Here is a 25,830-nt window from a genome sequence, read left to right on the forward strand (position 1 = left end):
GATAAGACAAGATCACATATGTTATAAGATAAGATAAGATAAGACTTTATTGATCCCACAACGGGGAAATTGTTGCGTCACCTCAGCTCAGGTACAGATATCAGAAGGAAATACAAAAATACAAATAAGTACAATAAACTATATAGCTTGATATAGCTATTGTACCACTCACCACCCGCTGGTGCAGGGTCCGCTCTTCGGCAAAGGTTTCTCCATTTGGTTCTGTCCAAGGCGTCCTCAGGTTTCAAAAATAAAACTATGAAGACACTTAAAATAAATTTCCTGTGGTGGGAAACTATTTTGTGCAACTTTTTTGTATTTACAGTTTTGAGGGATAAGCCTCTTAAATTTCTCTAACTAGAAATATATGTTAAAAAAACAAAAAGGATTTTCAATTTTTTTGTAGTTTATTGCACTTTTTTGCAAGTTATGTAATTACTATGCACTTAATGCATGCATATTATTAAAATGTGGGCTATAATCGTTGTATTGATGTATATCATCTTAAGGGCAGGGATAGCTCAGTAGGTAAAGTGGTCACCCCATGATCGGAAGGTCGGCGGTTCGAATCCACTTAACGGCTACCCTGAGGTACCCCTGAGCAAGGTACCGTCCCTACACACTGCTCCCCGGGCGCCTGCTTAGTGGGCTGCCCACTGCTTCACTGAGTGAATGGGTCAAATGCAGAGAAAAACAAGTAATTTCCCCATGGGGATCAATAAAGTATCCATTATTATTATTATTATTATTATTATTGAAATGCTCCCAAAAATGGCACTACAACATATAAATTTATAAAATATACTCTGGCGGACTTGGTTCTATAGGTCTTAAAGGGTTAACAGAGTCCTGCAGACTCCGAAGGACCTCAGTCTCCTCAGCAGGTGGAGTCGACTTCTTATACAGGATGTCTGTATTTGTAGTCCAGTGCAGTTTATTGTTGAGGTGAACACCCAGGTACTTATAAGAGTCCACTATCTCAATGTCTTTCCCTTGGATGTTCACCGGTGTTGTAGGGGGTGACTTCCTCCTGGAGTCTATGATCATCTCCTTTGTCTTGCCAGCGTTGATTTGGAGTACGTTGGTCTCACAACAGCCAACAAAGTCACTGACGACCCCCCTGTATTCCTGATCATTCCCGTCTGATACGCATCCAATGATGGCTGTATCATCTGAGAACTTCTGTAGATGACAATCGTCCGAATTATAACAGAAGTCTGAAGTGTAAAGGCTGAAGAGGAAAGGTGAGAGAACCGTGCCCTGTGGTGCCCCCGTGCTGCAGATTACCACCTCGGACACACAGTCATGGAGCCTCATATACTGTGGTCTGTTGGTAAGGTAGTCGATGGTCCATGCAGTCAGCTGTTTGCCTACTCCGGCTCCCTCCAGCTTTCCTCTCAGTAGTGCAGGTTGGATGGTGTTGAAAGCACTGGAGAAGTCAAAAAACATGATCCTCACAGTGCTCCCCGCCTGCTCTAGGTGAGAGAGGGATCAGTGTAACAGGTAGATGACAGCGTCATCCACCCCCATTCCAGAATGGTAGGCGAACTGCAGGGGGTCCATCACTGAGCCCACCAGTGGCCGAAGGTGGTGCAGGATGAGCCTTTCCATGGTCTTCATCAGATGAGAAGTCAAGGCAACAGGCCTGAAGTGGTTGGGCTCCCTGGGGTGTGCAATTTCTGGCACCGGAACCACACAGGAAGTCTTCCACAGTTCAGGAACCCTCTCCAGGCTCAGGCTCAGGCTCAGGTTGAAGATGTACAGGGCCACCTGACAGAGCTGGTCTGCACAGTCCCTGAGCAGTCTGGAGCAGATTCCATCCGGACCTGCTGCCTTCCTTGCCTTCGTCCTCTTAAGCTGATTTCTCACCTGATCAGCTGTGAAGTAGATGTGAGGCTGGGCTGGAGTGGGGGGTGGGGCTGGCTTTGTTGTGGGTAGATGTGTTATGTATCTGAAATGAACACAAGCTGCTTTAGTCACACTGTTTTGTGCTATAAAACATTCAGCCATTTTCTTCCATTTATCCAAATCAGAGTAAGTGGAAGGGAAAAAGATGAGGTACACGGTGGGCAGGTTGCTAATCTTTCACAGAGCTAAAACTTAGTGTTAATTTAGAGTGACTAGTTATCCTAAAGCCACTAATTGCATGTCTTTGGACTGTGGGAGAAAGCTAGATTACTCAGAGAGAACCCACACAGACAGGGGGGAGAACATGCAAGCTCCACACCGAAGGGCCCCAGACCTTCTTGCTGTGAGGTAACAGTGCAACACACATCCTACCTCACGATTCACCTGAATCCTAGTGAAACATTTTAAGAATTTTATGTGTGATAAAAATGTTTTTTTTTAAATTAACTTTTGTTTTAGTCAAAGAAAGGAGGCACAAACAGCAAATACCCTGCTTTTCTGGTGCATTTAAAAAGTATCACTGACTTGAAAATCAGCACGTACTTCTAGTTGTGTATTCATATATGTAGATATCGTTGTACTTTGTGAACTGCCCATTGAAAACAAATTCAATTTGTGTTAGAAAGTTTAGGTAGTTTTGAAAAGAATACAAAGCAACAATAGCTGCTTTGTATTCTGGGATTAAAATGACATGATTGCTCCGAGTGCAGACAAAAACACAGGTTTTGTTCTGAGCGACAGGACAACATCTCAAATTTTAAAAAAAAGCTGAATTGTATTAGTTAGGGCCATTGATATTCTGACAGTCCTGTTTGAATATCAGTTCCTTGGAGAGAAGAAAATGTCCCTGGTGAGAGAGAGAGAAAAAGAAACAAAATGCTTTAAAATGCTCACGCGAATCATCTTTTAGTCATTCTGCTGGGCTCCCACTCTCAGTGATTTTGTTTTTTTTAATACTTAAGTTACACACGCCACTCTTCACTGACACAAAGACACTGGGTGGACTTTTTATACATTCGGTAGGATTTGTTGACACACCCAGATATTATGCTGGTGCAGCAATTTTCACTTCATTTGTGCAGTTACTGTGCTAAGGTTTTTTTGGTTTTTTTTTAAAGCTGGCAACCACAGAATATTTTCAATGTGTGAAATATGGATCACTGACTTCCAAAAAGCTCTCACCCACAAGCTGGGGGGGAGGTTAAGAGCAAAAAAAAAAAAAAAAAAATCAAATAAACATGAGGCAAATTCTCTCCCCGTTGACATCAAAGTGGCTCACATTTGCAAATTTTTCTTCTTTCAAAGTTTTTCAGGGGTTTATCATTTCAACTTACTTATTGACCATAAAAGGTCTCCAGAAAAAGAAAAAAAAAGATCCTTTGGTTGTAGCTGTTCATCATCATCTCCTCCCCTCCGTCATGTCCTCTCTAGCCTGCTGACACTGATGGTTTCTAAGTGAGTATCTCATCCAACTCTCCCTCTCTCTCTCTCCTCCTGTCATAATCACTGCTCTTTATGATCGGTTTGCCCTCTCTGCCCTTTCAAGATGCGGCGTGTAATGAGGGCTCTGGAGAACTATGTGAGTGGGCTATTTAGCTATTCAGACAAGATCAGCTCACACATCCCACGCTCTCTCTCGCTCGACTCCCTACCAATACCTTTCAGCTGAGTGCAGTGATTGTTTGTCCTGCTCACAAGGTCACACTGTGGATGGAGCCGGAGCAGCTCCGCATTCAACATCCATGACGGGCCTTTTAGTGTCTGCTCACCACATGGAAATTGAATGATTAAAATGGGCGATTTAAATATTCAATTCGATACTACTGTCAAATTATTTTGTATAGCTTAATAGCTGCAAAGGCAACATAAAGGGTCAGTTTTCTCAAATTAAAATAATAATTATAACATAAAAGACATATTTCCTCCCACCAAAATCTGTGCACGCCGTATGAATCCATCATATTTTACACCAGCAGCAGCTTTTCTTTTTTTTTTTTTTTTGCAATACTGCCAGAACTCATTAACCTTGAGTTTCAAGTACTGCTTGTACATGCTGTTTGCAGACACATTAATAAGCAGCAAATAATATTATTTCTATTAAGGCCCCCCAAAAAACTTGAAACTTACTCTGCAACCTTCCCCACCCACTGGATAAACAAATTATGTCCATGAGTGCTTATAGATAAACCTGTACAAATTCTTCCTGCAATTCATGTCCAGTCTGCTTGTGTGGGTTTTCCTCCCACAGTGCAAAGCCAAGCATGTTACATTAATTGTGGAGTTGATCCCCAGTTAAGAAAACGAATGGATGCATTTCCAGCAATGAGACTGAAACTAATACACACACACATCCTCCCCATCCATCCAAGCAATCAACCCCAAACGCAAAACAAAGACTGTATGCACTATGTGAGTCAGCACATTATAAATCCAAGTTATACATATATGCAGTAAAAATGTTTAGTTTGTTTGTGCCCTTTTCTTATGTCCTTTGATTCTTAACATTAGTGGAAAATTAACTCATATTGCTGTTTTTAATAATATTATTTATTATGATTTTCAGTTGTGATTGTTCATCACACATTAGTAACATAACTATTTTAAATCATATCTAATTTACCACATAAAAGTGTTAAATTGGAACAGATCGAAAGCGCATCAAATCTGACTTTTTTGACCCAATGCGACCCATGTGCGATCATGCTATGACAGTGTGAACGGCACAAATCCGATATTTTCAAATCCGATCTGGGTCACTTTCGTATGTGGTACTGAATCCGATACATAGCTGATGTTTCAGAAAGCAACTGCTCTGTGAACGGTCATGTCGCATTAAATCCGTCTTTTACATCACTGACACAAGACAGACGCCAATTATCAGCGCCCGAGAAGACACTGTGAACGCTTCCTGGCCATCCAGTGTAGATGTTGAAACTGTTGGGAAAACAACTTTGAAGAAACGTGAACATTTTATTTGTACTGTATAATCTGCAGATTCTGACAGAAATCTGCAAATATCCTTTGGAGCACCGCTCCTCTCTAAAACAGCAATAAGGATAATTATTAAGGCCATATGTAAATAACAAAATAACTTAAAGCAAAATTGGGAAACGTAAAGTCCGAAACAAGTCTTTATATTAAGGGTCTAAACAGAGCGCGTTGTGTGTGACGTCTTCTTTTGCTTTGAGGGTTCACACTAGAGCGCATTTGCTGTCACATTTTATTTGTAGTGTGAACAAGCAGACAAGAAAATCGGATTTGATCAAAAAATCGGAACTGAGCATTAAGACCTGCAGTGTGAACGTAGCCTAAGATTCAAAGCTTATTACAGTAGAAAAAAGGAAAAAAAGAAAAAACCTGCATGTGTAACATGAGTTTAATAATAGAATCTAAACTCTTCTTCAGTTGGTTAAAAACCACAAATTCCCAGAGATATTCTGAGGACAGAAACTCAGGGTCCTGTGTGGCAGTTGTAACACTGCACACGCTAACATGTACTACTTATGTAACGTGTAAGGGAGAAAATGAACATTAAAACTTAATAACAACAAGTTTTACAATCTTTGGTTTTACCCCACATATTGCTCAGTTACAGTATTTGGTCTAATGCTTAGATGACCCCATTAAGACCTCAGTAAGATCTAGATTGCTCAAAACAGCGATGCCCATCTTGCGCAGTGTCCACTGAGGGACACATACCAGGCTGGACATTTCTTCCTGTTAGAAGCGAGTTTTTCCTTCCCACTGTCACCAAGTGCTTGCTCATAGAGGGTCATCTGATTGTTGGGTAATAGAGAATAGAGAAGTCACAAGTTAGGACTAGTAATACTCCTAACTTTACAATATAAAGCGCCTTGAAGGATTTGATTTTAGACAAAGAGAAATTGCTAGATCGTTAGATTTTTAATCTACTCTGTTCTCACCTCTGTCCCTGTAGTTTAGACTAAGCGCAAACAATGTCCATGCCTGCTAAACGTGCACACCTGCCTCCACCGTGTGCATGCGTCTTTTAGAAGCACCGCCCACCTCTGATTCTTGACCTATGATCGCTCATAGGCTTTCAGCGTCATCTCCCGTTGGACTTGCGTGTCAACATGGCGGCTTCCATGGCATCCCAGGCTGTAGCGAAAGGACTGAGGATAGCTACTTCAAAGCACATACTTCTTGATAAAGCGAAGGTAGCGTCACAGCTTCTCTTGCTGATGTTACGGTCTGCTGCTCGGGCTGGGTGGCTTCGTCGCTGACAGCGTCTCACGGCTAGGGTTAGCAAGTTAGCATGTGTGAGCGGACAGAGGTTTGACAGATCAAAGTTGAACAGTGTGACAGTTCACAGGTGACGTAACAATGCCGTCTTCAAGTCCTGCAGTAGCTCTAATCATGGAGGCTGTTAAATATACGCGCTGCTCTACAAATGATAGTTATTCGGCAAGAGCTTGTTTGAGTAAAGCTTTTCTAATGCGCTCCTGCATGTGAATGTTACTCGTGTACACTGTCTGTCACTATAACTGTGAGTCTGTAAGTTTGTGCGTTTAAAATATTTTTAATTTTTCTTTATTGCGTATAATTGAACTGCAAGGGTCTTCTCGTCAGTAAGTTATTTTGCATGCTTAGGTTCAGCACTTCTACAGTGGGCTGTGTGACCTCTGATGAGCAAAAGTCATAGTGAACAAAACCTCCAGCCTGGCCCCATTTCAGATAAGACCCGAGTAAAAAAGGTTAACCCTTGCACTTTGAGCTTCCAGCATGTGCGTGTGAGCTGGCAACAGCAGCCAGCAGAATTCGCCTGATTAGGGTTGTCTAAGTACACAGTGGCAAATGCTTACAGTTGCACAGTTTCTCATTTAGCAAACAAAGCATTTGGTCTGGTAATTGCAAAGAGTCTTAAACATGCTGCCAGAGCTGCAAGACATAAATCCCCACACCCCTGCACTGTACTGACTAACAAACAAACCCAGTCACACAGAGTTGTGCTTTCATAATAAATTTCAAAGCTCCAGGACGAACAGATGAATAAATTAGCATGATATGCTGTACTGTCAGTTTGATGCTTTTCTGCGCAGTCGGTATCTGAGAACTGGTCTTTCAGGTTGAGGTGCTTGCATAGGTATTTGGAACATTAGTACAAATCACCATAGTGGGTGGACAAAGCAGGGACATCTCATGCTGTGTTTACCTTTCATATTTACTCCCAGATGGATTCAAATGGATGGTAACTTATCATTAAACAGATTTCATGTGCAGTGTGGTAGAGTATTTTTTTATATAGGTGTTGTACCTGGAGGAAAGGTGATTGACTGAAAAATAATTGTGCTTTATGCTGATAGAAAAGAAAATATGTAAATTGAACTTCTTCTTTTATCCAAATTTGTCCAGATTAGCTTGGTAAGCTCCTAATACTAAAACTATTAGACATAATTACATGCTACGTCTCAGTATCAGAATTCATTATTATTGCTTTTCAGCTTTAATATTATGACTTATTACAAAGTATTGTCAGAAACGCATGGAGGTTTTCTTTTTGTGTTTTTGATATGTCTTGTGTTAAACTAGTTGCTTGCTTCTCTGCAACCATTACTAAAGTATAGAGAGGCCAAGTAATGGCCCACACTTTACTCCGATTATAAACCTGCATATATCTGTGCGTCATGCCTCCCCCCCCCCCTTTTCTTCATGTGGCTATTGCACATAGCTGCATTACTTTCTTAGTCCTTCCAAAATGTGGGCGACCTACAGCTTACCTTGCCGGAACATCTTGGATTGGATGCTGCTTTGATAATGTGCTCTTCACACTGTGCCTTCTATTTAGCCATGTGTCTGTGTCTGTGTTGTTTTTTTTTCATGATTGAAAACCTTTGGTTAATGTTATTACCTAAATAAAAACAATGTCCCAACCAAGGCAACAAATTGCATGAAACATTTCCATTATTTCTTTTCTCATTTTCCACCAACACATTCCTTAGAGCAGGGAATGGGACCCCCTGTAAAGGCTGCAATTATTATAATTTTTTTCCTCCAGCATTAGAAAAAATGCTCTATAGGATTACTAAATCTGCTATTATTATATATCAAATATAAGTGTTTTTTATTTATTTAAAAAAAAATATTTTTCATCCATCTAAGAAAGCAACTGTCAGTTTGCTAGTGGACAACAACTTCGCTCTTATTTTGAAAGGTCATTTGGCGGTTAAAATCTGGCCTTTCCAACTCCTGTTTTTCCAACTGGCTATCTTGCTAGCCGGGGGTGGAAAAAGAAGTGTATTTCTTTTTTAGCACTTACAGCACCAACTATATGAAATATCTCTGAAATTGAGGAACCTGCATCAATAACCAGCCTATCTGCATAAGGTAAAATTTAGATATGTCAGTGGAGGCCTGAGACCTGGCCTGAACTGTTCCTTTAAAAAGTAAACTCTAACAAAAGTTTTTATCTCATGTTTACTGGCTCTTTACCTGCTCGTCTTCTGCTTCTTTCACTTCTTTCGCTTCTGTCTCTCTCTTTCTCTCGTTCGGGCCAGGTGATAAGAGTAATGATCGGGGATTTTCTCTGGTGTGTAGCACAGTATCAGGGCCTGAACAGATTAACAGTCACGTATCGCTACAATAGAATCAAATCAGCTTTGACAGTATGTCAGCTAAGCTGTGGAATTCAATTTGCAATGATTTGTCACCAACAATGCACAGGACATTGCAATATTCAGATGGTTAGGCTCCAAGATACTCCTTAAAGGAGGAGTGAGATGTTATTTTTTTTTCTCTCTCACACTCTCTCTCTCTCATAAATCAAATCTCCTGAATTCTTGTCTGCACACCGAGATAATCCTCGGGTTGTTTTTCACTGTCGCTGCACAGGGATGAATTTGTAAACCTTTGCTAAGTTTTTATTTTTTGTGTGGCGAGCGTGCTTGGTAATACCCCAACTGTGTTGAAGCCCAGCATGGTTTGAAGGGGTACACTGGGAAGAAAGGTGTCTCAATGAGACTCAGTCCTGAATATTTTACAGAACAGGGTGGAGAGCCCTCTACTTGCAACGGCTTCTTTTGCTGGAACTTCAAACGACGGGAGGCTCCCCCATCTGTCTCAGCAAGAACACATTTACATTTCCTCCCCGCAAGGGATACTGGAGGACGAAGTTGGCTCTAACTGGATTTGAATATCGTTCGCCAAGGTTAATAGCCATTTCTGTAGCTGGTGAGGTGCTTAGGCTTTTTCAATAATTTAGAGCGGCTGCAGTTATTAGGAAATGTTGCCAGCCTCTGCAATGAGTAAATGCGCTCCTATCAGCTTAACTTATGCTGTTGTGCCTGTGTAGATAATGAGGGAGAAGTGGGAGTAATGCTGAAAATTACTTGAGAAAACAATGTCAGTGATGGCTGACAGGCGTAATTCATTAAAAGTGCAGTATATTGAAGATCATGTTCAGCTTCTCTATCATCTGTGAAATGAGACCTTCAAAGATTGAGTTTTCCTGGAACTACCCTTTGTGCAAGTCATAGGGATCCGATTCATTGAAAATTCTGACTGGGTCTGGCTGGCTGATCTCTCTGTGCCATAAAGGCGGTGATTCCACTAGCACTGTGTGAGTGAAGAGACTGTGTTACAGAGCACAATGGCTGCTGCCACTTGTAATAAGTACGCTGTAGTACTCTTTGCACAGTTTTGCCTAGATATCGACCATCTCGCCTGCTTAACCTTGGCATGCATGCCATGATCATTTTTAAAGTGGTGACGGCATATTAATCTGAACTTATTGATGAACAAGATAATTAAGCCATCAGCTAAAAGCAGTGCGTGGCTGTTAAAGCACAAGGGGAAGGCTTTTGCAATTCATGAGCTGTGACTGAAGGTTTGTGCCTGTGGCAAAGTTCACAGATATATGGGACTGAACTTTGCCACAGTTGCGCATCCTTGTATTAACTTCTCCTTATTTACTGCATTATCTTCCCTTTAGACCTGACACCTTTGAATCTGACTCCCTCCTCATATTAACTATGCTAATTACTGAAATCCCTATCTGTAGAGACACAACAGTCAGGTTTTCCTTTCTTAAGCCTGTCTGCAGGAGATTAGACCTGCCCTGCCTAAAGACCTGCCAATGATGCAAATCTCACTGATCTAAATCCTGGAGCCATGCTCTACTGCTTCCGTCTCTATCTCTGCTCCACTGTTCTATCCCCGGCTCTGTAACAGGCAGATGTCATTTCTCTCTCCTTACTAAAATGGTCTGAGCGTGACCTTTTTAAAAGGCAAGGGCAAAAAAAAAAAGCTACAAGTGGCTGCTAGCAGTAATAAGAGCAACAGCGCATCTTTTGTGCAATAACCAGACCCAAATTTAATTTATCACTTTTTTTATTTATTTGTTTTGTCCATGTGATCAGAAAGGTAAATTCAGAAAAAGTAAAGTTCTATAGTATAAAGTGCCTTTCTCTGGTAGCTACAACAGAATGAATAGGCCAATCATTTGAAACGCTTTAACATGCATAACTTTTTAAAGGGGGTTATGTAACCTGCAATTTTATTTATTTATTTATTTATTTATTTAAACTAAATAACCTATTCATGCTTTCATCCAAATCTATAGAGGCACTGCCACAGTTGAGGGGTAGAGAGAGGCACTTGTGCCACGAACACTCAAGCACTATATTAATTAGAGCAGATAAGGCTCTTTGAATTAGTCCACTAAAGCTTCATGAGGCATACTCGTGCTGCTTTAAATGGAAAGCATGGCTGTGATTCATACTGGCATGTTTGTGAACACAGCTTCTTCGCGTCGTCCATCTCTCTTATTTTATGTCACCTCTAGCACAGCTTACTACGCAGCGCTTGTCTTATCGCAAGACAGTTTGTATTTATGAGATGCAACGAAGTAGCCAAGTGCCACCTCATTAACAGAGTAACACTGTGCGATCAGTATAGCAGTGACTCTGATAGTCACACAGAGGACTGCTCAATGTGATTCAGCATGTGCGAGTGCGAATGGACACTATAAATTTCCCCTTTTAATTTTTCCTTGGATGGTTAGCTGAATGGATGGGGAAAAGAGATGAGTTCATAACCTGAATGGGAACAAATCAATTACATAGAATTGATGAACTGGCAATCTGTTAATTTCTTAAACATTTGATAATGCCCCTTAAGGAGCATTCTGGTTAATTAAGTCTGCAGTCATTTGTCTTAACTAATTAGGCAGTGTCATTTCAAAGGGTTAGGGACTGGCCATGACAAATAATGAGGATTTTAACCTCACCAGACATCTGGGAATACCACTTAATAATATGTGATATTCGGTGACTGTGATTCGCAGTTTGGAACAAGTGCATTGGTTTGTAATAGGTGAGAGTAAGGACTCATTTTTGTGCAGAAAAAATGGGACTTAACAGCCAATAATAACATGTCAGTGTGTTGCCAAAATTGCTCAAAAATGCTTAACTCTATTGTGATACATTAAAGAAAAATGTCCTTGTATACGGTTTAATGCATCGGTATTGAAACATACTGTTGTCCTGAAAAGTAATTGTTTCTGTACAACAATAACAACAATAACAAAAAAGATGTGCATGGGAGGGCATGAGTGGGGAGAGCGGTGTGCCAACCAAACCTCATTTAAAAATCTGGCCTTGTCAGCTCTTGTTGTGAGAAGTAGGTGCCACTTTTCACTGAGTGTGTGATAAGCTGCAGCTGCTTGAAGTGCATGCCGCTCCAGTCCTCAAGTTAGTGATATTGTCTGTAAAGTGTCTAGATAAGCCTGAAACTAGGTTTAACAGATATACAAAGCATATCTGATATCAATATGCTTATTTCTTATATTCTATGTAAAGTAGAATAGAATATATTGGTATTTTGTTATTCCCCCAGGCATATATGCAAATTGGGCATTTATTTTACTTTCTATTCTATTCTACTAATCTTCCTTAAAGAAAAAGAAAGTTATCACTCTGAAACTGTAGCATGGGATTTGTAAAAAATAAACAAACAAAAAACACTGATTAGTTTCTATTTAGAAGACAAAACCAAAAAAAATGAGTCAACAGTTGAATATGGAAGCCCGTTTCCACCACTAAAAAAAAAAAAAGGATCCATAACTCGAAATTTCGAGTTATGGATCCTGGAAATGACGTCATTTCCTCGTTACCCGGAAGCTGAAGCCCTCGGGTACAAATGCTACAGCTAAGCTACCGGTATTACATCCAGTCATGAATGCACAGATTGCTGAGTATTTTCAGCGTGGCTTCAAAAATGATGAAATCCTTGTGTTATTAGCTGAATCACATGGCGTTACTATCAGCAAACGTACTCGCGAAAGCGCCAATTTGTTGCGATCAAGTTTTGAGTGCATGTTACTCTGTGCCATATGCTTCCGGGTAACAAGAAAGTGACCTCATTCACGTAGATTACTGATTGGCAGAACTAAGTCGAAATTTTGAGTTATGGATACTTTTTTGTTTGTTTGTTTGTTTGTTTGTTTTAGTGGCGGAAATGGGCTTCCATAATTGAAAAACCCCGGTAAGACCTGAGTTGGAGATTCACCCATTTTAAGTTTAGCATCTTTAAAGACAATATATTCCGCACGTCTTTGAAACGCAACTGAAATTTATTGCTAGTCTGCTTGTCAATGTGCCCACTAATACAATCTGAACAGGATTTTTGGTTTCGTTGTTAAATGTGCTGAAGACTAATTGTAAATGTTCTGGAATATTGTTGCCCAGTCCCTAATGACTGTGACCTGGTGTAGCTAAAACCAAAGAAATGTTTTTTGATGAGAAAAATGTTATTAGATTTTCATCAGAGCTCCCCTTTTTTTTCTGGCTGTGCATTATATGTGCTTAGGTTTGAGCATGTGGCAGCAGTGCATTCATACACTAGATGAAACTGAATCCTTTTTGCAATTACAGATGCTGTTTGATAAAACAATCTGTTGTTCTTTTTACAGAGCTTGCACGTGGACTTGGCACTGAGGAATGTATTTTATCTTTATTTTATTGATGCTGACCTTTCATTTTCTAGTGTTTGACAGCCTTACAAACTAGGAAAACTTCAGAATATGTTTTATGTGCCATAAAACCGCTGGTCTTGCTTTGAGGACCTGTTTCCCAGACATGTATTAAGCTTAGTTCAAGGTCTTTTCTTCAGTCGATATTTTTAAAAAGTTAATCCAGGACTGGGCTCAATACATATCTGGGGAGCTGGATGAAGATGTTCTTCAGCACTTGAATTAATAATAATAATGATTTTAAAGGCACAGACTATTGTTTTTGACGCTCATTATTCTTTAAATGTTGAGTTCCAGATGTCATCAGGGATGGAAGTTTAGTGCTACCTATTGGGAAAACTAATGGATACAAAGTGTCCTTTGTCCTATCTTTAATTGGATCTTTAAAATAATTACAGCTCTGAATGTCATTGTGTCTGTCTTTCTTTTCCCCATGAATCATGGTGACGGTGTGGGAGAAGTAGATCTGCTGTTTGCTTTGTGTTTGATGTACAGGACATGCTGGTGTTAGACTCCTGTCTTTCATTTACATTGGCCTGTTGGCAATTATGGTTTTACCATAGCAGCATCCAGTTATGTTTTTCTGTCTTCTTATTCAAGCACATTAGTATGCTAACATCTGTTAATTATTTCAGAATATCAAAGTACAGCTGGGGGTGATTGGCACATTGGTAATGGTGATTTATATGTTCATAAATGTCCAACTTATCAGTGGCTCCCCTGAGATATCACAGCTCATCCTTAAGGGAGCGTGAATTCAATAGCTGTCAAATGTAAATCTCATAATGGTGCTTTATATGAAAAGTCAGGAGGTGAAGGTAAAACATAGTATATGTGTAGTTAAAATCCACTAGATATTTTGGCAGTTCATTGCAGACATTCTTTCATGTAATAAGGAGGGGGACCAGCAGATTCACGTTTCCAGCTGCAGAGCTTTCTTCCTGCTGGAAATAAAAACATAATTCTTTGTTTTCACTGTAATAGATTCTAGGTGTAGCAGTGCACCTATGGCAGTTTGCTGCAACTGACAGCATATACAAACAAAAATTAACTTTTGCATAACTCCATTTTAATAATTGTATGACATTATTAAACTTCACAACTTTTCCCAAACTACTATAAGTTTAAGGATCTTTTCTCACTTACTCATCTGAAAATAAAGTGCTCCGATATTAGAAACCGGCATAAATACTTAACTGAAAGTGAGCTGCTGTACATTCATCTTCACCTGACGTATTTGACTTTACAAGACTAAATCAGGTGCAACAGATTTATATAACAAAACCAATGTCAGTTTCTTACATCATTTTTTCAGAGGTAAAATATCGACCCCGTTTTCTTTTTAACTCTATAAATCTCTCTCCATAATTTTCCTCATACCTGCTTTGGTCCTTTGCTCATGCTGAGGCTGCTGACTTCTGAGGTTTAGATTGAGTTTAGCGTTAGCTACTTTTCCTTTGTTAGCTTCTTTAAAATGTCCACGTTCAGGTGATGCAGAGGAGTTAAGCATTGGACTACGTTTGTCTTTATAAATGTTTTTCAGACTCGTCCATCTGTACTTGAATTTATGTCCTCACAGTGAAGAGTTTCCATGGTGAAGACATGTTAGCTTGTGGATTTAAATGTGCGCACAACTATAGACCAGCTTGTAATCAAACATCTGGGAGGCTGTTTGGCTGGTCATTGGTCTCTACTGAGAATGCTGGAAATCGGTTGATTTAAATCATGGATTGATCGATGCATCTCTAATAAAAAATGTCTGCTTTTTTCTGAAAATGGAGAATAAAATAAACACAGCAGGCCATTTCAGAATTTGGCAAGTTAGGAATTCTAAGCAGTCATTAAAAGAACAACAATGAGGTCTTTCATAATGCTTAAATATTTCAAAAGTCCCTTTGACACGTCCTGATTGGACTGTTGCAAACTTTAGAGCTCTGAAAGGAGTGTCACGCAGGTTGCATCGATACAGATTTGCAGTGTCCTCATGAATATGCCTGCTTAAAATTGCCTTAGTCTCTCAAAGGTTGTCAATAGCCTTTCTTTATTTTTGCATAGAAACTAGTAAGGATCAATCCAGGGTTGACTTATTGAAAACTTCCTGTAATGGAACTCACTTTGTCCTGCCATCAGGGCTTTTGATTGATGATAGGCTTTTTGTAAGTGGGATGGTGTCTTGTTCAAGGTGCATTTCTGACTCAGTGCAGCTGTTTACTGCCTTAATGTAGCTCTTCACAGTGTATGTAAGAGATTTATCTGTGTATATATAATGTATAAACTTACTAAGTAAATAATTCAGTGAGATAATGTAAGGTTATTTGTTTTTATTTCTTTTTATTGAGTTTTGAAAGGTGATGACTGACAGTGGCTCCTGTTAAAGTACGTCTCCTGCTTCAGTGCAGCCTCTTCACAAAGTCATTTCATCACTAGTGTAACAATAGATACCATTAGGTTCTCATATTGCTCACATTTCTATATAACAGTTTCCATAAAGTACTGAGTTTTATTATCGCTTTGTTTGTCTGTTTTTAAGAATGGTTTTAATATAACTGTTACAAAGGTAATATTTTTGGAAAGCTGCTGAGCTTGTTTGAATAAATGTTATAATAGGATAGCTGGAAACTAGAGTTTTTTGGGGGGAAATAGTGAAATTGATTTATCAGATGATTTTCTTTATGCATCTTCTTTATGACACTTTGTTAGTTACACCCTGTTAGTACTGGGTTTGGACTCCTTTTTGGACTCACCACTGTCTTCGCGGCATCAATCCAGCAGCAATACTCAGATCGGCTGTACAAACCAAGTACAGTTCACACGGTCCTATGTGAACTGTACCTCAGTTTGATGTTTTTAGCTCGCACTTGGTGTGTGTGGTCTTCTGCTTTTATAGCCCTATGCTTCAAGTTTGATGTGTTGAGCATTCAGAGATGCTCTTCTGCACACCACAGTTGTAACAAGTGGTTATTTGAGCCGTCCTATCAGCTTGAAGGATTCGATCTCCTGTGATCTCGGGCATCAAGAGGCCATTCAGACCTCTGTAAACACTAGTGATGGTTGTGGGGAAATACCCCAGTAGATCAGCAGATTCTGAAATAGTTACACCAGCCTGTCTAGCACCAACAACTGTGGCACATTCATAGTCACTTAAATCAGCTTTTTCCTTATACTGATGTTCAGACTGAACCAAAGCAGGTTCTTGACCATGTCTAGATGCCTAAATGCAATGAATTGGTTCCATGTGATAAGCTAATTTGTGTTAATGAGCAGTTGAAGAGATGTACCTAACAAAATTATACTTTGCATACAACATCTTAGTTATATAGATAATGGTAACTGGTCATTTTTATGAACCTTCCAGCAACCTCTTTGAAAAAATATTAACATAAGGTGAAGACACTGCTTAACTGTGCACCATTGCTACATGTGCAGCAGTGTGGGGAGCATTATAAACAATGGAGTCAGAACCACTCTTAATTTGATTTTTCAATAATCAAATGAATCGTTTTAAATATGCCATTTAATATTTTGTGAGTACATATGTATGATGTAATTACTACGAGGATACGTGAATTTCATTACATTGCCAAAAGAAAACGTGTGGCGGAGTCTTTCTTTTACAGCCGCAGTGCTGAAGTCTCTTGTATGATAAATCGCTTGTGTTGAGAGATAATGTTCCTGTACTGTTAACACCTGCCAAATCAGAATCACATCTTCACTCACTATTCGCTGGATCCTGTCTAGACTTACTTCCAAGAAACAAATGTGTTGTTTGACCCGCCGTGTCAACCCTTTGAATTTTTGAGTAACAGATTGACGAGCAGTGCAGCATTGACGCTCGGCTGTTTATGGGCCTGATCAGAGGTGATTGCCTGCTTTGTAACCTTCCCCTGTAAATTAAGGCTTATGGCTCCAATAAATTTTCAAGGGAGCTGGAACTGCTCTGTCAGATGGTGACTTTTTGACATTGTTCTACTCTCATAGTGATAAAGACAACTGCTCTAAATTAGCCTTAGGATATTGACTCCTTAAGTTTAACAGAAGGGCAAATGACAAAGTAGTGGCATGTCTTGAAATGACTTTGCAAAGTGCCAAGATCAGACATACCCTAACTGTGGTGACACTTCTCACAACAAGTGTTGTTTGACATTGTGCATTCTGCTCTCAACTAAGCTTGAGACTGCACAATTCTGTTCCTCTTAGGAGGAAGAGAAGTCCTGATGTTGCACGATGCCGCGCTGATAACCATATGGTCCAGCCAGAGAGGTGTTTTGGGACTAGTGTTGTACATACCAAGATTTTGTCCTTCAACACCACTGGTGGATCAGTACAGCTGCGACAAGGACTTGGCAATCTGATGCATCTGCTGCCATAGCACTATCTGTCCTTCCTGTGCCTCTTTGTGCGAGGGCACAACCAGTGAGTGTTCTGGAAAGAGAGCGCCTGCATGTCTATTCTGCTCATTTCAGTGTTGCAACTATTCTTGTTTGCTTGTTTGTTTTTTGCGTGTAAATCTCATCAGAATTTAGTGCAGGGAATTCAACGTATGAACTGTGGTCTTTAGATTTGTTTACCTTTTTGCAATTCTTTCATTTATGCTAACTATCTAATAAGGTGCCTTTGATGTGAATCGTTTTTGCAGATACTTATGGAGCAAAGGACCATGTCAGGTTGTTTTTGGCTCTTTGTCACATACACGTGAATGTGTATCATCTATTTGTTTAATTACACTTCATTGTGTCTTTTCAAATCTAATATAACCACAGTACACTGAGCACTGACTCACTTAAGGCATATTTTTTGATTTTTCTATTTTTGCAATTCCATCAGAACATAAGCGTGTGCAAAGCTCCTCTCTTTTATCGTACTTTTCTAGACAAATTTTATTCGCACTTTACAGCAATAACCTTGTGCACCAATACTTTGTTGGAGTTTTACTTTACTGTGTTAAAGGGAAGAAAATTTAAATGTTGATCAAGTAAGTAAGCAGACAACCCATCAAGATATGGCTAAATGTTTGATGTTTGCTTTTAGCATTAAATGAAAAGCCCTGTTAGGATCCATCTTTTCTACAGTGTATTGCTGTGACATTTTCTGATCACTCGCTGAATGTCAGGACTCTTGCTGCAAGCATGCCAAAAGCAAAATCTTTCTCAGAATAAGTGCTTACTCAGTTTAACTTCAGCTTCCCTTTCCTCTGCCTAATTTAAATTTTATAGTTAAGTTATTTTTCCGTGCTTTTGCATCAAATCTAAAATGCAGTTGCACAGGTATAAAGAAGACAAGGTTGAGCTAATAATAGAGTGGTATGGCATTAATACTGTATGACTTTGTGGTTAGTTTGGGGTTATTCCTACCTCCTGGACATTTGCGTGTTCCTGTCCTGAAGGGAAAACCGGAGACAATTTGTGTGGGCCTGCGATGGTTTGTCAGTGGGCCAAGTTCTTCGAAAGTATGGCTGGAATGAGAAAGGGGACTTTTTGATTTACAGAGGAAAATTGTTCCTTCAGTTTTTTTTTCTTCTGCCTCCTCTTACCTTCATATATTAATATAGAGATCATTATTTATCATTGTCACCACTCCACCTCTCTTTCTCCAGTGTGCCCCACTTCTTTCACTTAAATGCATCCATATGAGAGATCTTGAGTGCTTTTGTCTGTAGAGAGGTTTGCTCTGAATACTTTATCCCATCTTGGGCCCATTGCATACAACTTTGTTTGTGCCAGTGTCTAGTCTAGTCACCATTGTGCACAGCAAACCTTATGTCTATTCTTGTCATCTTTGTGTGTGCATTAAGAATAAGTAGAGCAGTAGTTAGGCTGAAGGACTGTGTAGGATCGTCTCTAGAGTGCTGCTGATGATAATTACTGTAGAGAGTGTGTCTCGAGGGACTGCAGGCCAGCTGCCTGCTTGCCTCCCTGCCTTACTGCCATACTGTCATCCAACACTTGCAGCTTTTTTGTTTTTTTTCCAGGGCAACCATGCAGTACTCAGATTATTTCTCTTCCTGTCAAGATGTCAGCACTATCATGACTTTCTTGTCTGAGTGCAGGATTAGAAATGGCTGAAACCATAACTGTTTCAATGATTAGTCCGAAAGGAATTTTAAAGTAGTGATATCTTTATATGGTTCACAGTATCTATTGTTAAGGTGGCAAATATATCTGTGCTCTGAGTTGCAGCATCTGGGGAATTGGCTAGTATAAAAGGTTTTGCAATACTGTAATTCCCATTTGACACTTTTCTTTAAGCCTTACTGTTTTCCTGTTACTCAACTTTGAAATAACAGAGTTTATGCAATAGCCTTGCATAAATATTAGCATTACAGAATGACAGTTAACTAAAATGTTCCTGTACTTTAAAATCTGTCAGTGATCGAATGTACCGTCCTCTCTGTTTAAATATTTTAAAAAAGGAAAGAAAAAAAGTAGTAGTAACGCAGGCCGGGCAGTTAATTGATGTTTCTTTTTTAATTAAAACAAAGTAAATTGAAAATGAAATGAAAGCAATAATTAAGAAACGGTAATTGCAACACTGTGATAAAGATTATTGTGCAGCATTTCCTTTGCAGTCACGCTGTTGTGTATCCTTGTTGTAAATCCATCACACTTCTTTTACAGTGGTACATTTTTGTTGCTCCCTAAAACCAAAACTTGGTGTTATATTTAAAGTTCAAGAAAATCTAGTGCAAATTTCCATGAATTACTTTTGTTCACTTTCATAGCATTTCTTTTTGTCTCACCCATGTTACTCAGAGAACCAGGGTTATATTGATGACCCTACGTTTCCAGATTCGGAAACTAAATAAGCATCAAATAAACATGATTTAAATATTGACCTGCAAAATTTTAAATAAGACTTCAGTATTAATCAACAGCCCTTACTTGAGGATTTTATGCCAAGGCACAGTGACCTCGTTATGGGGGTGCATGTTTGCTCAACACCATCCTACGTTACTTCACTATGTGGATTTTTACATTAATTTGTCTCCCATTTTTATATTGTTATCAGCAGTAAGAGCCCATCTTTGATACAGACTATTTGTCTGTGGATCTGCGACACAGTAAAATGTGCCTCAGGTTTCTTTCCATTCCCTGGTGTTTTGCCCAAGGTAACTGTCAGTGCCTGGAGGGCCACCTCAATCCCTACCTGACTTTCTCAGTATGCAGGGGTTGTTATTTTAGGAAGTCTGGATATCTTTTTCACCCTCGCTCACCCTTTCTTTGGGTGACAGTGAAGCCTTATTAGTTTGAATTTATTTAACTTTCCTGAGTAGTTTTTCTAGACCACAACAGTGTTTCTAATAATATATGCATAAGTCAAAGATAGTTGAAGATGCCTCCTGTGGAGGAGAATAAACACTGACACTTTGGGTTTTTTATTTTCTTTTTTCAGATTAAGTAGACAAAAATTAATTGACATGGTAACTGTTAATGAAAATAGTCACTGGTACAAACACTCAATTAGTATGCTGTTTTATGATGCTGATGTATTTGTGGATGACTCTTAACCTCTGTAAAAATGAAACCTCAAGTTAGAATAATACACTGCAGACTAATACATGAAATTGTTTCATGCACAAACTTGCACTTGTGTAGTTGAGGTTGACTACACACTGGCATTACTGATGAGCATAAGAGCTTGGATACTTTGCAAGTATCTATATACATACCATCTGACCATACTGTGATGCGTCTTAGGTCACTCGGATCAAAGCATTTAGCTGTCTGGTTAATACGTGTTGGTGTGATCTGATGATACTTCCTATTAAGGTGTTTAACCTGGCCCTGGGAAGGGTCCCATTTGCCACTTTCTTTTAAGCCCATTATAGAGTAAAAGATTGACAGATGGAGTTATTCATTTAGGCAGCAGAGCTGATCCTCCTGGGGCAAACAGTTGGGTGGCAACGGAAGTGGATGTTTTAAGAGAGAGGGCCCTGCAGGTACCTGACAGCAGTCAAGTGAGTCGGCAAAACAGAGGAAACGTGTTTTGCAGCTTGGTTTGTTAAGGCTGTGTGAGATTTTCCGCTAAAGTGGACATAAAGGAGTGAGCGACAGGCAGAAAAAAAGAGTAAAGTTTTAAAGTCATACACATCAGCCAAGTTTTTGGCCAATACCACGCAGTACAGTTAATTTCCTGCCCTTCCTTTGAACCCCATCCACGCACTGTGAAAGAATGACATTATCAGAATGTGCTGCATTAGAGGGATATGGGTAATAGACTTGGAAGCATATATGTGTACAGTACAAGCTGTAATAGCTAAAACATATAAATAGTGTAGTATTACAAACAGTACTGCAGAGGTGACCTGCACATGCCCCTGTTTAGTGTAGGCCAGTATACATCAGCGTGCGCTGCTCTCCAAGAAAACAACCTATTTTGGCTGTAATGAAGTCTCTCGACAGGCTCTCACAAGAGCTGGAATGGAGAAAGCATGCTAATAGTGTGCTGTGGCACAGAGAGGATTGGTTTTGGCATGAATTGTGGATTACTGGTCTTGCAGTTTTGTTTTCAGTCGAGGTCCACCGATGATTGTAGATTGAAAAGGTTTAACTTGGCTATTGCCTATTTAAGGGACCATGTCAAGATCATTATCCTTTAATCACTAATAACCATTAAGTGCTAGTCGGGGTTACATTTTACTCCGTCTATCAGTAAATGGTTGAAAGAACATCTCTCTCTTTCAATTCCCTCACTCTTGTGTGTTCCCCCTTCGTGAATGATGGAGTGACTGATGACTTTAAAAAACACACAGTGGCCTTTTCACGCCCCATGAACCACTGAATCAAATTGCAGCCTAAAAATGCAGACACAGTCCATGTGCGTGCGCTCAAGTGAACAAAAAATGGCTTCTATTGTTGCCTGTTTGGTCCCTACTGTAAGAAGCTTTCAAAAATGTAGTTTCTGCTCCTCTGTCTTTATTCCTCTTGAATTCAAACTACATTATTCATTCACTGCGCACGGGTCTCACGCTGTTTGCAAGTGTGAGCAAGAAACATATAAACATGTTTGCTTGCTTGCAAACATTTTTACCATAATCTGAAGAGGTCCAAATAGTTAAACATGACTTAGTACGCAGAAGAACATGATTCTGTTATGGTTGTTTTTTTGTTGTTGTTTTTTTACCACATCACAAATCCTTAGTCTGTTTATGAAAAAGTCTATAAATAATTTGTTAGACTTATGTCATAAACTTTAGACAAAATGGCATTGTTTTGATTTTTTTTGTTTTGTTTTTTTTCTTGCCATGAGTCATCGAGAAATCGACAATGCTTCCTTAAGCACAGTTCCTGGTTTGTAGCATTTGACGTTGTTGCATTGATCTTTTGACAGTCTGTTACTAACAGAGTTTCAATAGTACACAAAAGCAGTGGATTATGTCACAAGTGATCATTGTCTTCTACATTTTAGATCACTTATGTGGCCCTTATGCTCATGCAGGTGTCCCTGAATAACTAATGTATTCTCTAACAGCATCCCATCTCAGTTTAACTCGACTGAGTCAGCAATAACATATTGTGTTGCAGTCCTAATGTTATCCTGATGTAAGTTTAATCTTTACCGGGTAGACAAATAGAAATACTGAAGCATTCTTTCTGTGCCGGCCGTGATTTAGTTCATAGTTCTTGTTTTTCCTTTACTTTAATGGAGTTTCTCTTCTTAATGACTCCCCAAAGACCTTTGCTGTGAAAACATTTGCATCCAGGCTCACATACAAGCCTGCTGGTGCAGAGGGATTCTAACTCTAACACAGTCTATGTCTCACTGTCGCATTAAAAAGCCAATTTCTTTTTAATAGCAACAACAGCTGGAGCTGACAGGACCGGTGTCTTGCTGATGGAGCAAACGGCTTCTTAGCTGTCCTGCAGTTTAAGCCCAAATTGCTGCCTCATTACAGGAAAAGAGAGCGTAAAATAGTTGGAGAGGAGGGAGGAGAGGAGTAGAAGATATATCCTATACTTGCTATGTGTTGTTAGACATGTTTTGGTATTGTTTAATGTAAAGAAAACACAGCAGAGTAGACAGGCTTGGCGATGTTAAGGTGAGGGGAAAAAATTGCCATTGTTAGATGTGGTGGGAGCCTATTTGCACTATTAACTTTGTTTCATTTACACTTTTACTCTTTCTACCTCGATCTTTCATCTAGTGCACCTGGTTGAGTCCGAGGAGATGGCTGAATCTACAGGAGTACCAGAGCAAGAAGCTGATGCAAGAGAGTGGCGTAGCTGTCCAGCGCTTCTATGTGGCTGACACAGCTTCTGAGGCACTGGAGGCTGCAAAGAGACTCAGTAAGTAGAGGACACACATACAGAGACATGTGATTCACTTATGTCAGCAGCTGCAATACGTTGTTGTTTAATATTGGTTGTTTAATACCAGTGCTCATTCGTGGATTTCACTGATACATTACTTGAAGCTGTATGTTCAATGATTATTTGGGATCTGTCACAGTTTTTCACATTTATGGTAAATGGCCTGTATTTGTATAGCGCTTTTCTAGTCCCTAAGGACACACCTGTCATCCACCCATTCACACACACATTCACACACTGGTGATGGCAAGCTACATTGTAGCCACAGCCGCCCTGGGACGCACTGACAGAGGCGAGGCTGCTGGACACTGGCGCCACCGGACCCTCTGACCACCACCAGTAGGCAACGGGTGAAGTGTCTTGCCCAAAGACACAATGACCGAGACTGTCCAAGCCGGGGCTCGAACCGGCAACCTTCCGATTACAAGGCGAACTCCCAACTCTTGAGCCACGATTGCCCCCAATTTAATGAAAAGCAAGTTTAAGGTCAGTCTCAAATAAACTGGTGAGTCTGTGTTATAGCGGTCAGAATTGTGTTATTTTCAATTATTTTCATGCAGTATAGATTCAGCAAGTGCACTTGACTGTATTGCATTTGTAGCTCTCTTTTAAACACAGATGTAGTGAGGCATAAGCTAATTCCTAATTATTCTCTTACTGTAGTTTTAATGAGTTAGTGTAATGGTAAACGGTAATTGTATTGCTGTACCCAGTAAAACCTTAACGGTCCTATTTGTGCCGCATGGCTCTTTGGCCCTGCTACCCAATGTGCAAATGGCTGTGTTTGCAATTTAACAAGGCTCGAAGTTTTATCATGTTAAATTCCATCTTTGCTGTTTGCGTACGTGTGGGAGCTTGTGTTTTTGTGGTAGTGCCTGCTCAGTTTTTCATCACGGCATTCATCCATACTAATTTGTTTCGCAACCTCTCATATGAAGTTTCATATATAAGTGTCAAGCTTTTGTTTGGGTGTGTGTGTGTTGTATAAAATTCAACTTGCTGCCTCACACAGTCATACAATGTAAGGTAGTGGCCAAAATTGTGATTTTTCTTTTTCTGTTTTTGTACTTGTGGTACAAATTTTCACAGATGCATTGTAAGCACAGTGTTAAGCACACATACATATGTGTGTGAACCTACATCTGTCCTCTACCTTCCCTGTTCTACTTTCCTTTCACACACCAAATTGTCCAGCACGTATAGTGTGTATTTCCACCCCCAGCTTTATATTTTATTCAGTGTCCTCTCTAGCTACAGCAGCAGCTTTCTGATAGTGCCTCCAGGTTGGTTGTCAGCCAGTGAGGTGCCACTCTTACTGCTGCCTTTGGGCTCAAGCGCCTGGGGCGCTGCTTTCAGTGGCCCTGGTTAAGATGCTGGCAAAGATAAACTGAATAGGGGAAGAGAATATATATTTTCATGACAGTATCTAGAATGTATTGCTTGGTAGGGGATGAAATGGAGAGTCGGAAAACTTGGACAGAAAAGTTCGAAGGGTAAAATGTAATTTTTCTGCACTTACATAGCTTATTTTACACATACCTGAATTTTAAGGCCATGTTTTTCTTGTTCACTCATTAACAAACACATTAAAACACAAATGGCAGCGTTCACCTGCCATCAGGAACAACTTCACTCTGTTGCTAGCTCTGCCATTAGTTTACATTCCACACTACCACCTAAATTACAGCACAACAGTGGAATGGACAGTCTAATGAAACCATCAGACAGCCTTAAAGGCATGTGTGCTCTCAATTCAGACAGCATTTGTCCATTGACAGTACATGCACTCACCAACCATTCACATATTCAGGTTTTCTTTGTCATGCAAATACTGAAAGGTGATTTAAGTGAGTTTCAATGTGGCATGGTTGTAAGTGCCACATTAGTTAATGGGCTGGTCCGTGTATTTCAGGAACTGCTGAACTACTGGGATTTTTCCGCACAACCATCTCTTGTATTTCATAGAGAATGGTCTTTAAAAGAAGAAATATCCAGTGAGCAGCATTTCTCTGGAGAAAAATGACTTGTTCATGTCAGCAGTCAGAGGAGAATGACCAGAGTGCTTCTAGCTGACAGGAACGAAACAAAGAATCACTCGTTAGAACCAGGGTATGCAGAAGACCGTCTCTGAAAGAAAAACATAATAGAACCTTGAAGAAGATGGGCTACAGCAGCAGAAGACCACACCGGGTGGCACTGACTCATTAAAGTTAGAGAGAAGATTGGAAAAACATTGCCTGGCTTGATTCTTGATGTCTGCTGCAGCATTTGGGGGTGGCAGCAGCTCAGGAGGTAGAGCAGGTCATCTACTGATTTGAAGGTTGGTGGTTTGATGCCAAACATCCTTGGGCAAGATACTAACCCCAAGTTGCTCTGTGATGCATCCATCTGAGTATGAATGTGTGCCAATGTTAGAGCACTTAAAGCAGGGGTGGGCAACTCCAGCCCTCAAGGGTTGATGTCCTGCAGGTTTTAGATCTCACCCTGGGTCAACACACCAGAATCAAGTGATTAGTTCATTACCAGCCTCTGGAGAACTTCAAGACATGTGGTACGAGGAGGTAATTTAGCCATTTAAATCAGCTGTGTTGGATCAGGGACGCATCTGGTGTGAGTAAGTTAATGTGA

At 39.9% G+C, this 25,830-nt stretch overlaps 1 protein-coding gene across 1 annotated transcript in view; it reads left to right on the top strand.

Moving 5' to 3' along the window:
* The first annotated feature begins 5,936 nt into the window (after positions 1–5,936).
* The window catches only part of suclg2 (succinate-CoA ligase GDP-forming subunit beta), a 100,743-nt gene continuing 80,849 nt past the window's right edge, over positions 5,937–25,830 (top strand). The window contains exons 1-2 of the mRNA XM_085273315.1: positions 5,937–6,086; positions 23,037–23,178. Of these exons, the coding sequence (XP_085129441.1) occupies positions 6,003–6,086; positions 23,037–23,178 (226 nt within the window). The 5' untranslated portion in view covers positions 5,937–6,002. The remainder of the gene's footprint in view (positions 6,087–23,036; positions 23,179–25,830) is intronic.

This window comes from Mchenga conophoros, linkage group LG5 (genome assembly GCF_057382185.1).
Source record: "Mchenga conophoros isolate Kocher_MC1m ecotype Shallow Benthic linkage group LG5, M_conophoros_male_GT1.1, whole genome shotgun sequence".
NCBI lineage: Eukaryota > Metazoa > Chordata > Actinopteri > Cichliformes > Cichlidae > Mchenga > Mchenga conophoros.